Raw genomic sequence first — 12,500 nt, forward strand, 5'->3', positions numbered from 1 at the left:
GGCGATGATCAGCGTACCCGTTTGTGGACACAACTGAACTTTTTTAACCGCCAGCCTTGGATCATCGGAGTACGGATCGAACTGGCCGGCCTTTCGGAATGGTGGTTCGCCATCTTCCTCTTCCAGTTGCTCGGTCGAGTTGGCTCGATCAGCAAACCCATCCTCTTCATCGGCATTGCTGAACAGTGGCGCTGTCTTGACGTGCAGCAACGGAGCGAGACAGACGCCTGAACAGTCCCAAAACTTAACCGAGCCATCTTCGTGCCCGGTCAGTAGAATGTCGCGCTGAGTTGGGCCATCCCGCTCTGCATTATCCTCCGCCGGTACGATACCACCGGTAATGGGCCACGGTGTGTCGCTGTACTCCGACAGTTGCGTTTCTCCGGCACGCTTAATCTTGGCGTACACTTCAGGTACAACTTGCGATACCAGATGATTGCAAGTGACGGCCGAGGCGTGCAGGGAGTGCAGATAAGGAATACTAATCTGTGGCAACGTTTCATCGGTGAGATCGTAGGCAACCAGTTCTTCCTCCAGTAGCACCACCAGCACCTGCGCCTGATCAGGGCGCTCGTCATCGAACGTTACGAAGAAATCGATCACTTTCGAGGTGAAATCGAAGGCTACCTTAACACCGCCCTTGCAATGCACCGATACACACTGATGTTCACCGTACGCCGACCGTGGCATTCCACCAGCAAAGATGATCAGCTCACGGCGACCACGGTAGCCACGCGTCAAGCGGTCGATCGCTTTGCAAGGATCGGGACCGTACGGAACGTATTTCTGGTTCTCCGGTGGTATCGGGCTATCGAGGTCCCAAGTAGCGAATGAACCGTCCGCATGATACCAGGTGAACTGGGTACCATCCGGATCGACGAACAGTCCAACGCTTTGACCGTGACCGGGCGAAATGAACGATTGTTTTACGGTTGCCGTTTCGAGATCCCACAAAACCGCCAGTCCACGATTATAAGCGATCAGCAGGTGTTGCGGGTTCGTTGGCAGTTGCCGCACGGACTCGATCGCTCCTGGATTGAGCTTATAGGAGGTCGGTAGCTGTTCCAGTACCACGTCATGATAGATGACCGATTCCTTCACCGTGAAACTGCGCACATCGAACTGATATACGTTGCCACCCTCGGTACCGATCCATACCGTGTCGCGCAGGTACGAACAGCACAGTGAAGATATCTTCTTCAGCTTGCCATCGAAAGGCAAGTGCTTGATCGCAACCAGCAGTGTACCGGCCGGTTCCCAGAGGACGAGCTGATTGGACGCGGTCAGTGACAACAGTCGTCCCGTTCCTGGGATCCATTCAAGCAGCTGCACAATCAAATCCGCTGGATTGTTGGACGGTGAGGTATGCTGACCGTAGAACTCGACTCCCGGACGTCCGAAGACCTTTATGACGCCACTGTTAGTGCCAATCGCCATAAGCTTACTTTTCGGATCGTACGCCAAAGCCGATGGTTTATGAGGAAACCCATGTTGAGCCGTCTGTAAAGAATGAGTACAAAAGTAGAGATTAGAAATGATCGACTGATCGACCCTCTAATGAACGACAACTATTCAAACAGTGTGTTTGAAATACCCGACGACCTTCGCGATCTATCTATCTTATGCTAAAGTTGTTCAATTGTTCCCGATCCATATATCTCAGAGCTAAAGTACATTAATGAATGGCTTTTTGCGTAATAGTTTAGTTAGGAATTGACCGTCAAATCAGCACCTTTGCCACCCTTGCACAATCATCAACTGCAAGAAAAGCCTTGCGTATGTGTTAATAGCCTCCGGAATCAGCCCTCATTAGCCTTCAACAAACCAAAGCATTTCAAGACCATTGTATTGTCTAATAATATACGCCTGTCGCCTTATGGGCTGGAAATTGAAAAACGGCCACCCCTCACTATACCGAGGCACGCTCTTATCAGTGCGGCGGAGGTCGAAAGATACGCAAGCCCTCTGCGTACACGCGTAGCGTACACTGCAAGGTGCAGCAAACACCCATCATCGAGTCCAACCCCGTGCCCAGCCCGATGCCCGGTGACAAAAGCACAGCGGGACAAGGAGATAAAAAAGGGAACTTTTCACATCCAAGCCACAGAAAATAAAAAGGGGTGGAGCGGGTTTATCGTTAAGTAAACATACAGGTGAGGGCTTGTAGATTGCAGATAACCGGCCTCGCGCAATCTAGGGGCGAGACGAGTAAAAATCGAAGAAACTTATATTCGCCAACCAACAGCCAAGAGACTCCCGTGCCAACGCCGCGTCTCCGTCTCAACACACATGATCGATACCGGTGGTTGAACCAAAAATGATGGCCCGAACAAATGATAAGCATCCGGAAGTGGGGCAGGCAAAAGCGCGCCATCGTCCACGTGTAAATCAATTCTACGTTTATTTGCGAAATTAAACCGTGAGGGAGCGAGAAAGAGATAGCATGAAAGCTAGTTTAAAAGGTCTTCTGAAGGAGAGTGGATACTGAAAAGAAACCATATACGACACCCCAGGTACAACGACTCTGCGGCTATCGCGACCGCTGTTGGGTGCTGGTGTTGTGGTTGAGTAACTCTTCTGCAAGAGGGTTGATGGGTCCCTGGTGTTATCTTAAGTAAACATTTTGAAGAAGAACAGGTTGGGAACGTTCCTTGGTGATATCAACCTAAAATCCATGTGCTCTGCCACGCACAATCGGTCGGTCGGTCGTTTTGGTGGTTATACGACAGGTGCGTCGTCGTTGTATCGAGGTTCAGCAGCCAAGTTCTTCTGATTGTTGATGTCAAATTATTTGTTTAACCCGCAAAACCCGCGGGACCCTCGGAACGCTCGAAACCTTCTGTGTACATTTGCTATGCCCGGTTAAGATTCAACTCCAAAGGTGTGGCGCTCTGTAACAAACGCTAAGCAAGCATACTCTTGCCTTGCCTTAGTCGTGGCTCTAGCTCTCCCTAGACCGGATCATTAAAGTTCGCCTTTGCCTAACGGTACACGCTGGTGAGATGGTACGATGAAAAGCTTCTTGAGTATCCCGGCTCTACACGCCTTGCATGTAGAAGGAAGTAATTCAAGCGACTTTCCCTCTCTCACCTCTTTCACACACCACCACGGCCACTGCGGGAATCAGTACCGCAGTTCGTGACATTCAATGGCTTAATGTCGCAATTATGATAGTCACCTTCGAGTAAGATTCGATACATCTGAGTTGTGGCCTGTGTTTTCCGCGCAGCGATCACCACCACCGCGTACCCACAAGCCTCGATCCGTTCAACCGTAGAGTTGGTGACCTTTCCTACTCGAACCTAATCCAGTTAATAGGATCGTCGATCGTGGAAAGCAACGATGAATGTTGCTAGAACAACCTGGCAAGTGATGCATCTTGCTAAGACCAGCACACGCCCGTTCTCTGCTCATCCGCCAGCTGGAGTAGCTTTAGTATGCTAGAATAGCTGAACACAAGGCAGTTTTCTAGCCATCCGTGCCGCAATGTATAGCCACAAGAAGAACAGAGCAGCAAGAAAACGACATGAAGTGCAGCAAAACAACCGTTAGCTCTTCGCTTATTTACCCCTCTCCACTCTTCACGACAGACGTCGTGTTCCACAAGAACGAACCGCGCGGCCAACGTGGAGACCGGGGGGGGCTCGTTGTTCTCTGCAAAGTATACGAATAAAGTGGAGGAACCGAGAAGCGAAATATAACGAAAAGAAGCTTTCCTGGTCTGCTTTCCTGTTACGGCTACCATCATTCTACGCTTCACTCACTTGGCGCTTTGATTTCGTGCCACAGGAATATCTCTCCCGAGGGAATATTATTGGCTGGGTAGGTGGTTTGCGCTAGCGTGGGCCGTTCCAGTATATATGTATACAGAGGGAAAGGTGAAACCCACGTAGATGCGGTCATCTTGCGCTACACGCCCTGATCCGCTAATGTAATGTGGTGCGGCGCGGTCTCCTGAATCTTCGAAGAGCTCTTCTGAGCACAACGGAAAGAAAGGTGATCGGCGTGATCTGTAGCAATACTCTGAATGCACTTCCCCTTTTTAGAATTACGTCAGTAAGTCATCAGACTAAAGCCATCGCAACAAAACAAAATAAAAAATCGCAAAAAACGGAAATGTAATATAGATTTCCCTGCCCAATCACGATTACTTATGGTGCGATAAAAGACATATTTGCAGCAGTTTGACGACGCAACTGAAATTCTCTCTCTCTCTCACACACACACACGCTTTGTGGTGAAACCTACAACTTTCCAACCCGGCTTTCTGACTGAAATCTCCCAAAAAGATGCTTTTTTTTTAACATATATAATGACGGGCGAGCCGTATGTTTATCCCAAAAAGATGCTTGTAAGCTATGAGTCATTTATGTACCCACTTGCGCGAACGCATCGTCAAAGGCAAATGTTGAGAAAATGTGAAACAATAGCTGATTAGGACGCTACATTCTACACCCTCACAGGGAGTCGCGCGATGTTGTAGCACGCGAATTGCCCTTCCGTTCATCTCATCTTATTGTTTCCCCTAAGCAGTGTCATGTGAATTGATTCGTAAGGCCAGTACGACTCAAGCGGGACACACGCCCAAACAATACGCTTCTCGAAGGAGGAATGTGTACGTTTAAATAATCTTGAATTCGTTGGGTAAAAAGCCTTTTGCTCTATCAACCGCATACACAACCAGATGGGGCGGGGATCGTTTGATAGTTGAATGTTGTTTTTTGTTAAGCATCAAATAGCTATTGTTTTATAATTGCCACGCACCGGTATCAGTAGTTTTCGATAGGCAAAGGTTCAAATTCTTGAGATAATAGAAGCGTATCGCGAGAACGGGTGTGAAAATCTCCCATAGACCACACATACAAACAGTGATCCGACCAAGTGCAGCAGTGCGTTGCCGTGTATGGTAATGACGTGTAGTGACTCTGGTGGTTGTTGTTCATATTAGTCCATACGATTACAATTTCCGTGTACTTGTTTTGGAGAATGATTGAGTACAGTACCACAGTACTACCTCACTCACTCAGTACCCCACAACGCATCACCGAATGGAGGGAACCACTTGGTATCATTTAACCTAATGACTCAATGACGCTGCTGACGGTTTACTCGGTCACTCAAACCTATGACTCAACGCGTCCACGCATGGAAGGGAAACGTGATGAGTCGCAGGCGCTAACTCAGACGGCGCGTTTCTTAATCTATGCTGGCGGATCGCAGAGCTTTTCTACTTAAACGGTGGGATTCGCGTTATCTTCCAAAGCTGGTGTCCCAAAAAACCAAGACACATGCAAAACTTGTGCCCCCAAAGCCCAACGTTGTACGTCTGCAACGCTAGCATATGCTGGGTCCCTGGCATGGAGTTTCTAAAGCCAAGTTGGCCAACCTAAACATCGTGTTCATTAGTCGAGTCCCTCTTACTGTAAACTGCCGTCTCACAGAGACCGGCTTTGTCACTATTTGATAATGTAAGAGATAAATAAACAAACCCCCTTCCACACGATCAATGATCTTCCTTCGGGATTGGCAGCTGTTTGATTGGCTTCAGTGAAACTTTTAGCTTTGATACTTCCGTTTTACATGATCGCGCATGGCTCAACATTGTGTGGCTGCTGGGGTCCAATTACTAGCACCGTAACTCTTTCGTAAAACAAGACAACAAGATACGAGCCTACTTCCGTTTTCATGGTTTTAGCTGCGGTGGGCACAGGTCAGCAAATTTCCAATGTTTACCGCAACTGGTACCAGAATTTTTTCTTGCTAAAAAGGAAAGCATCACACCGTGCGTCCTCCAGTGCTCCCAAGGACACCTACACAGTATGCCCCTTCGCGATCATTTTCCGCGTAATCCGTGGCATCAGTATGAGTGGATTGTTCCCTTTCCCTTTCCGGATGCGCGTTGTGAAGTTTTAAAGAATTTTTGTCAGGAGGCTGGTCGATTGTTGGTAGGTTACTAAGCGCGTTGCTGCCCGAACCGGGTTACTAATCTAAATAGCTAGGCACACTTACCCGACGAAAAGCAAACAGTTCCTTGTTCAACTTCTGCCGCTCGGTCGAAGGTTGTTGGCCTTTGCCGCGTATAAACTTCAGCATTGTTCCACCGTATTTTTTGTTGTTGCTGTTGTTGTTGTTGTTGTCGCTCTGGCAGGAAAGCCGGGAGTGAAAGGCTCACCGATGGACGATGCTAGTATATGGCTACGTTTGAAGAGATTTCGCTGCAGGCACGCTTCTCCGATCTCTGGCCTCTTGTTCTCCTTCTTCTCTTCTTAGCAAGCGCTACAGCAGAGCTTTAGCATTCACGGTGCTCGGCGTTGCTTGGGATTTAACCTGCGTTCTTCTATTCAATCGTCGTCTCAACTCAACTCCGCTGATGGATTCGTCGTTTACGCTAGCAAGCGTGCGTTCCTGGGATCGATGCTAGAGAAGTTAGTTTACTCTAGTCCAATCTGCTTTGCATGGAGATTTTCTAAGCTTCGTCCTCGGCACGCCTCCACACCTTAGGCATCTTTCTTTCTCTGACGATTTCTTTGGCCGCAGGCCGCGTCTAGCTACGATGATCAAGTCAAACGAAAGCACGAATCACAACCGATGCACACCTTCAAATTTCGTGATCGTAGAATTAACTATACTTCGAGGCAATTTTAACGGAACACTACTTGGGTTTCGGAATCAAGAGTGTAGGAAGGCACATGTATAGATTGTGTGCGGTTCTATAATCGTTGCAGATATCGAAAGGCCACAGCGGCTGATAATAACTGTAAAGGAATCAGAGAGATGGATAAGGAAACTAAATTAGAAAAAAGGTGTTTGGATTTACCTACGCTAAAACCGCAGTACATTAATGGATCCATTTTATAAATTAACCATGTTCTATAAATACTATGTTATCAACTGATACAACCGATGAGACATCACCGATCGATCAACCTACTTCTTTATACCGGAACTCATGCAGTTTATCGATTCGAACAGAACACCACGACTAATCGATCAAACCCATTACTACAGTTTATCAGCACATAAGGCAGACACTGTTCCTTTCTGAGAAGAACCTGCCATAGAACTTCAACAGCAATGCAACGGAACATTCCGGTACATTGCACCTCTTTAGTGGGTGGTGGTCGTTTCGGTGTCAATTTAATTAAAGTTCAACCACCATTGTGTGAAGCCTGATTAGAGAAACCGAGTTCTATCGTGCTATGTGTCACCGATCACTTTCTATCATGTGGCTAAGGGGTGGTAGGACGTTCGAACAGGATATGGCCATTTCCTATCCAAGCAAAAGAATAAAAAGTAAAATAAAACACGCAGACACACTTCGCCGTCGCCGCCGCCGCCGCGGCTATCTTGCTAGCCCTATGGGGGGTTTCTCTGACCTCGCTGATAATGATGACTCAGTTCGGGGAGGAAGGTGGTCCAACAATCCACAAGCACGGGTAAAGAAAAAAAAGAACCCGATGAAGGAGAAGAGTCACGCCAGTCATGCTTTCGGCGGCACTGATGAGTTCTGAGCTTCGAATTTAAAGGCGAGATGATGGGGCGTGTTTGGGTTCTCGTTCGCTGGAACAAGAAACCCAATCTCCCGCTCCCCTTCAAGTATCAAATTCTTCGATTGCTTTCAAACCAAGAAGAAATCAAGTCAATTTGATTTCCGAAAGGAAAAAAGCACAAACAAACATAAAACCTAACCGGTTATTCAATCCCCAACGCAGAGCGGTAAGTGTGCGAGGGATGTGGTTCTCCCGTTCTGTGTTCTCCCGATTCTCTCGAGAGCAGGGAACCGACGAGCCCGGCCTCAGCCTCAGGTTGATGATCTGATCTACAATTGCGGTACATAATTTGTTTAGAAAATAAACACTTCGAAGTGTGATTCAAGCGAAGGGAATGAACCGGATTGGGGAGGTAGGGGGCACCAGCACCCCGAACCGAAAGCTCTTAGCAGCATGTTTGCAGCATATGTGGGGAACTGTGGAGTGTGTACCCTGTTGGGACGGGACAGATGGGATGTCAGACGGCGGAGTGCTAGAATCATTTCAGTACTACACACATACACACACATATTGTGCGATGGCCAACAGAACCGGAACACTCGCTTCTCCTGCTCTCCGCTATGTTCTGCTCTATCGAAACGGGAATTGGTTTGTTTTCTATTTTTAAGAATGGCTTTCGCATGTGCGGCAGCAGCTTGATCAAGAAGTCGGGATCATGTTTCATCTGTTCAGCTCCCCGTACAGTTTAAGGAGCTTAGTCAAATAGTACGTCGATCGAGTTGAAAGCTGAAACCACTCTCCAGACCAGAGAGTTCTTCGATCGTCGAAACACAAACGTCGATTTTACTAGTATCAGCAGCTCAAGTAGGCAGCAGGCGGATGATGCCGCTAGTCGGTGTCGTTTGTGGATGCAAAATTAGCCACGATAGAAACGCTAAGTAGGCGACACCACCAGGCAACTGCATGGCGGGAGCCGCTATTAGGTAGCGAGCGTTTTCGGTGGTATAAAGAAAGGTATGACATCATGGGTCGGCGACGCCACATGAGCAATGAAAGCAAAGCAAAAGTCAACAACGATACGCCAAACCGCAAGAGGGTGGACGTTTCATGATGCGAGCGTTGAAGAAGATGATGATGAGGTTCGAGGGTGTGAATGAGTAATCGTGCATGTGCGGGGTAATCGAGTGGAAGAAGGATGAAACGTGTAAATGCGAGCGATGGCAAACGTGTATCGCACCCCAAGGTCAGATACACAGTGATGTGATTCCAAGCGTGTTATCCTGATAAAATGATAAAAAGAGTGAATATGTAGCAAAAACCAGTAAATTAATTTGTACATAGTAATACATACGGCTTGCTCGTTCTTATGTTTTTAAAAATTGACATAGTAAAATGATAGTTTTCAGCTACACTCCGTACAATCCTTTAAAGTAGAGGTTTTAAACGTGTTTTACAAGATTACCGTCCTGGATTAGCCGTGGACTAATCATAAATCAAAAACCCAAAGCCCTTACGCAGACATCCACACCAAAAAAAAAAAAAAACAGATTGACAGGAGTTTTGCAAACCTTGCTTGGTCTAACCTGCATTGCTTCCAAGCGTCCAATAAATCCATACAAGTGCACCACAGTAACAAGGACAGCGGAGAGACTTGCAGCGCTCAAACGTATCAGGTTTTTCCTTTTGGTGCATTTGCATTAATCCTCTTCCTCTGTCACACGAAACTTTTACGTACGGAACTCGGTGTTATACAGCAGACAAAATATTCAGTTCTCTCTCTTTCTCTCTCTCTACTATTTCTCTATGTTTCCTGGCATAAAAGGGAAATTTAAAAACTCGACGGAATCGTAAACTCTGTACCTTTAAAAATGGTTCCCTACGTTCTTTCTACCTGACACCCAAAGTTACGGTTTGCTGCTTTGTCTCATATGTTACAAATTCCAGGGCAGGGTATGGTAGAGGATGAAGGATGACAGCACGGGACAGGCTCTCTAGTGGTATGCCGCTATGCTTCGTGCTCCAATCGGCTACGATCTCAAGAGTAACCGACGAAAACATTCTGTACCTTAACAATAGAGTTTACATTATGCCATTTCCATCAGTTGATAGTTGGACAAGTAAATGTGTTATACTTTTAAATTAGTAAGCAACCAGTTAGTTTGCAGAGAATTTCAAGTACAATGCACTCCATTACAAAACATGGTCAATAAACCTCGCCTATATGCCCGGCGTGTTTGAAGAGCGGGTTCCCATATCTTTCAAAAGCTCTCTTTGACTAGAGGAGAGTTGGTGATGATAACGTTATTTTCAACATGTGTTTCATACAAAAAACGAGAAGGGGAAGGAAGGTGTTTTACAGGTCTATCTCTACCATAAGCAACCCCTCAGGCAGTTCCTCTCGATTACTGAACAGCAGCATTCTGTTACACGCCATACGGGTCCCTCGTTGGTACAACCGTTTCCCTTTCAGGATTGTTGCACGTAGGCCAGCCACATTTCGGTGATAAGCATATGATGTGGATGTATGTAGAACCAGAGAAAAATGCAAAAAATTAAGAGAATTGCGAATATGAACATTCTTGTGCTTTCCATCCAGAACATCCTAGGTTATCGCCATTGAAATGCAACAATAAAGAGAATATGTGCAGCATACTGCAGCAAGTGAACTGAATAAGTATTTCCCAAAAAACCTAACGCGAAAAACGGCTAGCAGTGTGATTCAAGTCCCTCCATGAGGGCTGATTTCAGGATTTTTATCTTATCAGACCGACCCCGGTTAGTGATCGATACGGAATATGAGAGAGATATGCGGAACGCAACGCTGTGACCGCAGTGGTCCTCCACTTGAATGAAACAATCATCAACCGCTAGCGGTATACATTCATGTAATAATTAAACGACATTCATGTAATGAATAAAACGAAAACTTTTTGGCTTAGTCTGTTTGATCGAAAAGTATTTCGTTCCATCGTGTTTTACGCTCAGCATATCTTTTTAGCTACTAAAGACGGTACAAACTGCCTTGCCAACGTGGTAATGGCAACAGGTGTCATGAAATATAGGACACGGCGAATAATACTTACCTTTTCGCATAAAATGTTCTCCTAACTTCGAACGGAATTCGCGCCAAGATTTGACGAGGCCTCCACTAGATCGTTAGTTACGTCAAGTCAAGTTCAATAACAATGCACAATAAACTCTAAACCAACTATATCCTGCAAGAGACCGATAGAGAAAACAATCAGATTTAAAAGAAGGCTACCGTACTTTAGATATGTAGGATACACCCGGCATGGTAGAACGTTTCACTATCGAACGAATTTCATGCATCATATCGTTGATGTGCACTGCTATGGAAACATCGAGAGAACCAGGGGACAAGGGGTGCGTGCAGAGGTCATGGCGTAGGTGGTGGTGAGGTATTTTCTTTCCAGTCACGGTTGAAAGTTTCCGGTTGATGGTTCCCCATGCAATCGCGATAGAACCGGGAAAACGGACAAGAACACTCCAAACTATAAACATCCATCGTACATCCGCCGGTCTGAGGCGAAAGGCCTACTTGCAACCGGAAAGCAGGTTCTTCTTCGTTTCGTATGCACACGCAACCACATGAGCCAACCACAGTCGTATTCAGGTAAAAAAAAAAAAAGAAGTACCGAACCCGAACGCACTACGCTCCGCGAGAATTGCTGGCAAACCCGGTTCTTTCCGCGCGATGTAGCGATCACTCCAGCGAGCGCAAGAGCAAACGATCAAAGATACCGGCCCCGCTGGCAGGGGAGGTGGGTGAGATGCTCTTTCGCATCAAGAGACGCGCACTAGCGATCGACACGATCTCCAACGGGCCCCACCCAACTACCGCAATGAGTGCACGATGCTGAAGCCCAGCAACTTTCTGGGGCATGACCGAGCGGCTGTCCGTTTGCCCCCTTCCGCACACCACCTTTTTCCGTGCTAAGTTCTAGTTGCCGACGCAAGGCAAACACCAACTGCTGCACGGCAACCTGGTGATAATTGAAGCCGCAATTGAGACGCACAACTCGACACTTGCGGCGGTCACTTGTGGTGTGCACAGCACGAAACCGTGTCCACGGATTAACACGTAAAGGCACCGGACCTAAATGCTCTAGCAAACCGGTCGGCGGAATAATGTTCTTGCTCTCTAGTTAGCTGGTCAGCACCAAGCGAAGCGTTCTTCAACGTCCACAAGATCGCTGCGATTCTCACTTGTCCACTTTTCAATGTTTTCTTCAGCTTCAGCGGTGCTAGCACCGGCCAACGAGAACGGAAGTATTCGAGGGGGAAAACGGGCAGAAGAAGGAAAAACCGCGTCACTGACGTGTGAAATCCAGCGGAAAAGGCGGCGCACCTGAACTCCACTCCCGGTTAAATTGCACTCACAAACAGATCAACTCGCGCCGAATTGGAGGAAAATCGTGGACACGTTCGTAATGAATTACCTCTTGCTGCAGAACCAAAAATCGGAAACGAATAAAATGCGCTCGACGAGGCGCGTCCGCACCAAAGTGTTTCAAAAAGAGAGGTGGTGTCATGTAGATCCCCTCGCAGATTTTAGAAAAAAGGATGAGAATTTGACAGTTGTGTGCACTGTTCTCGTTTACTTTGGGACGTGGGTTTTAAAGCTGTTTTTGTGTTACCGTGTTTTTTTAGAAATCCGGTACGAAAGATAACGTTTTCACAAATATTCTTAGGTGCTTATTCCGGTGCTAGGCGATACCGAACGCCTCAGTCGTGTTCAACGATTTTTTCAGGTTCGTCGATTATTTTCCCGAACAAACCGTCGGCTGTCACCAGAATAAAAAAGCGATCGCCTGCGTGATTTCCTTAGGCGATAATGAACTCAAAAATGAACAAAAATGGATTTGACGCCCGAGGCGTTATAAGGTATCGCCTCACCGGAATAAGCACGTAATTTTTCGATTTACGCTAGAGTCTGGCCAAGGTACTTAAAAAGACAGGTAGCATCTTAACCGCTTTGACAGGTCACCA

At 46.9% G+C, this 12,500-nt stretch overlaps 1 protein-coding gene across 5 annotated transcripts in view; it reads right to left on the minus strand.

Annotated features, from left to right (window-relative positions):
- The window catches only part of LOC125949494 (lethal(2) giant larvae protein), a 15,890-nt gene extending 3,851 nt beyond the window's left edge, over positions 1-12,039 (minus strand). The window contains exons 1-4 of one of the 5 annotated variants that reach the window (XM_049676596.1): positions 11,951-12,039; positions 10,574-10,705; positions 6,010-6,755; positions 1-1,500 (exon numbers count right to left, since the gene is read on the minus strand). The exon at positions 1-1,500 is cut by the window's left edge and continues 370 nt beyond it. In XM_049676596.1, coding sequence (XP_049532553.1) covers positions 1-1,500; positions 6,010-6,093 — 1,584 coding nt within the window. In that variant the 5' untranslated portion in view covers positions 6,094-6,755; positions 10,574-10,705; positions 11,951-12,039. Of the gene's footprint in view, positions 1,501-6,009; positions 6,756-10,573; positions 10,706-11,607; positions 11,692-11,717 lie in introns of those variants that run through there. The other 4 variants (XM_049676597.1, XM_049676600.1, XM_049676595.1 and 1 more) reach the window with 4 other exon arrangements.
- Between the last annotated feature and the right edge of the window lie 461 nt (positions 12,040-12,500).

Source organism: Anopheles darlingi, chromosome 2, assembly GCF_943734745.1.
Source record: "Anopheles darlingi chromosome 2, idAnoDarlMG_H_01, whole genome shotgun sequence".
Lineage (NCBI taxonomy): Eukaryota > Metazoa > Arthropoda > Insecta > Diptera > Culicidae > Anopheles > Anopheles darlingi.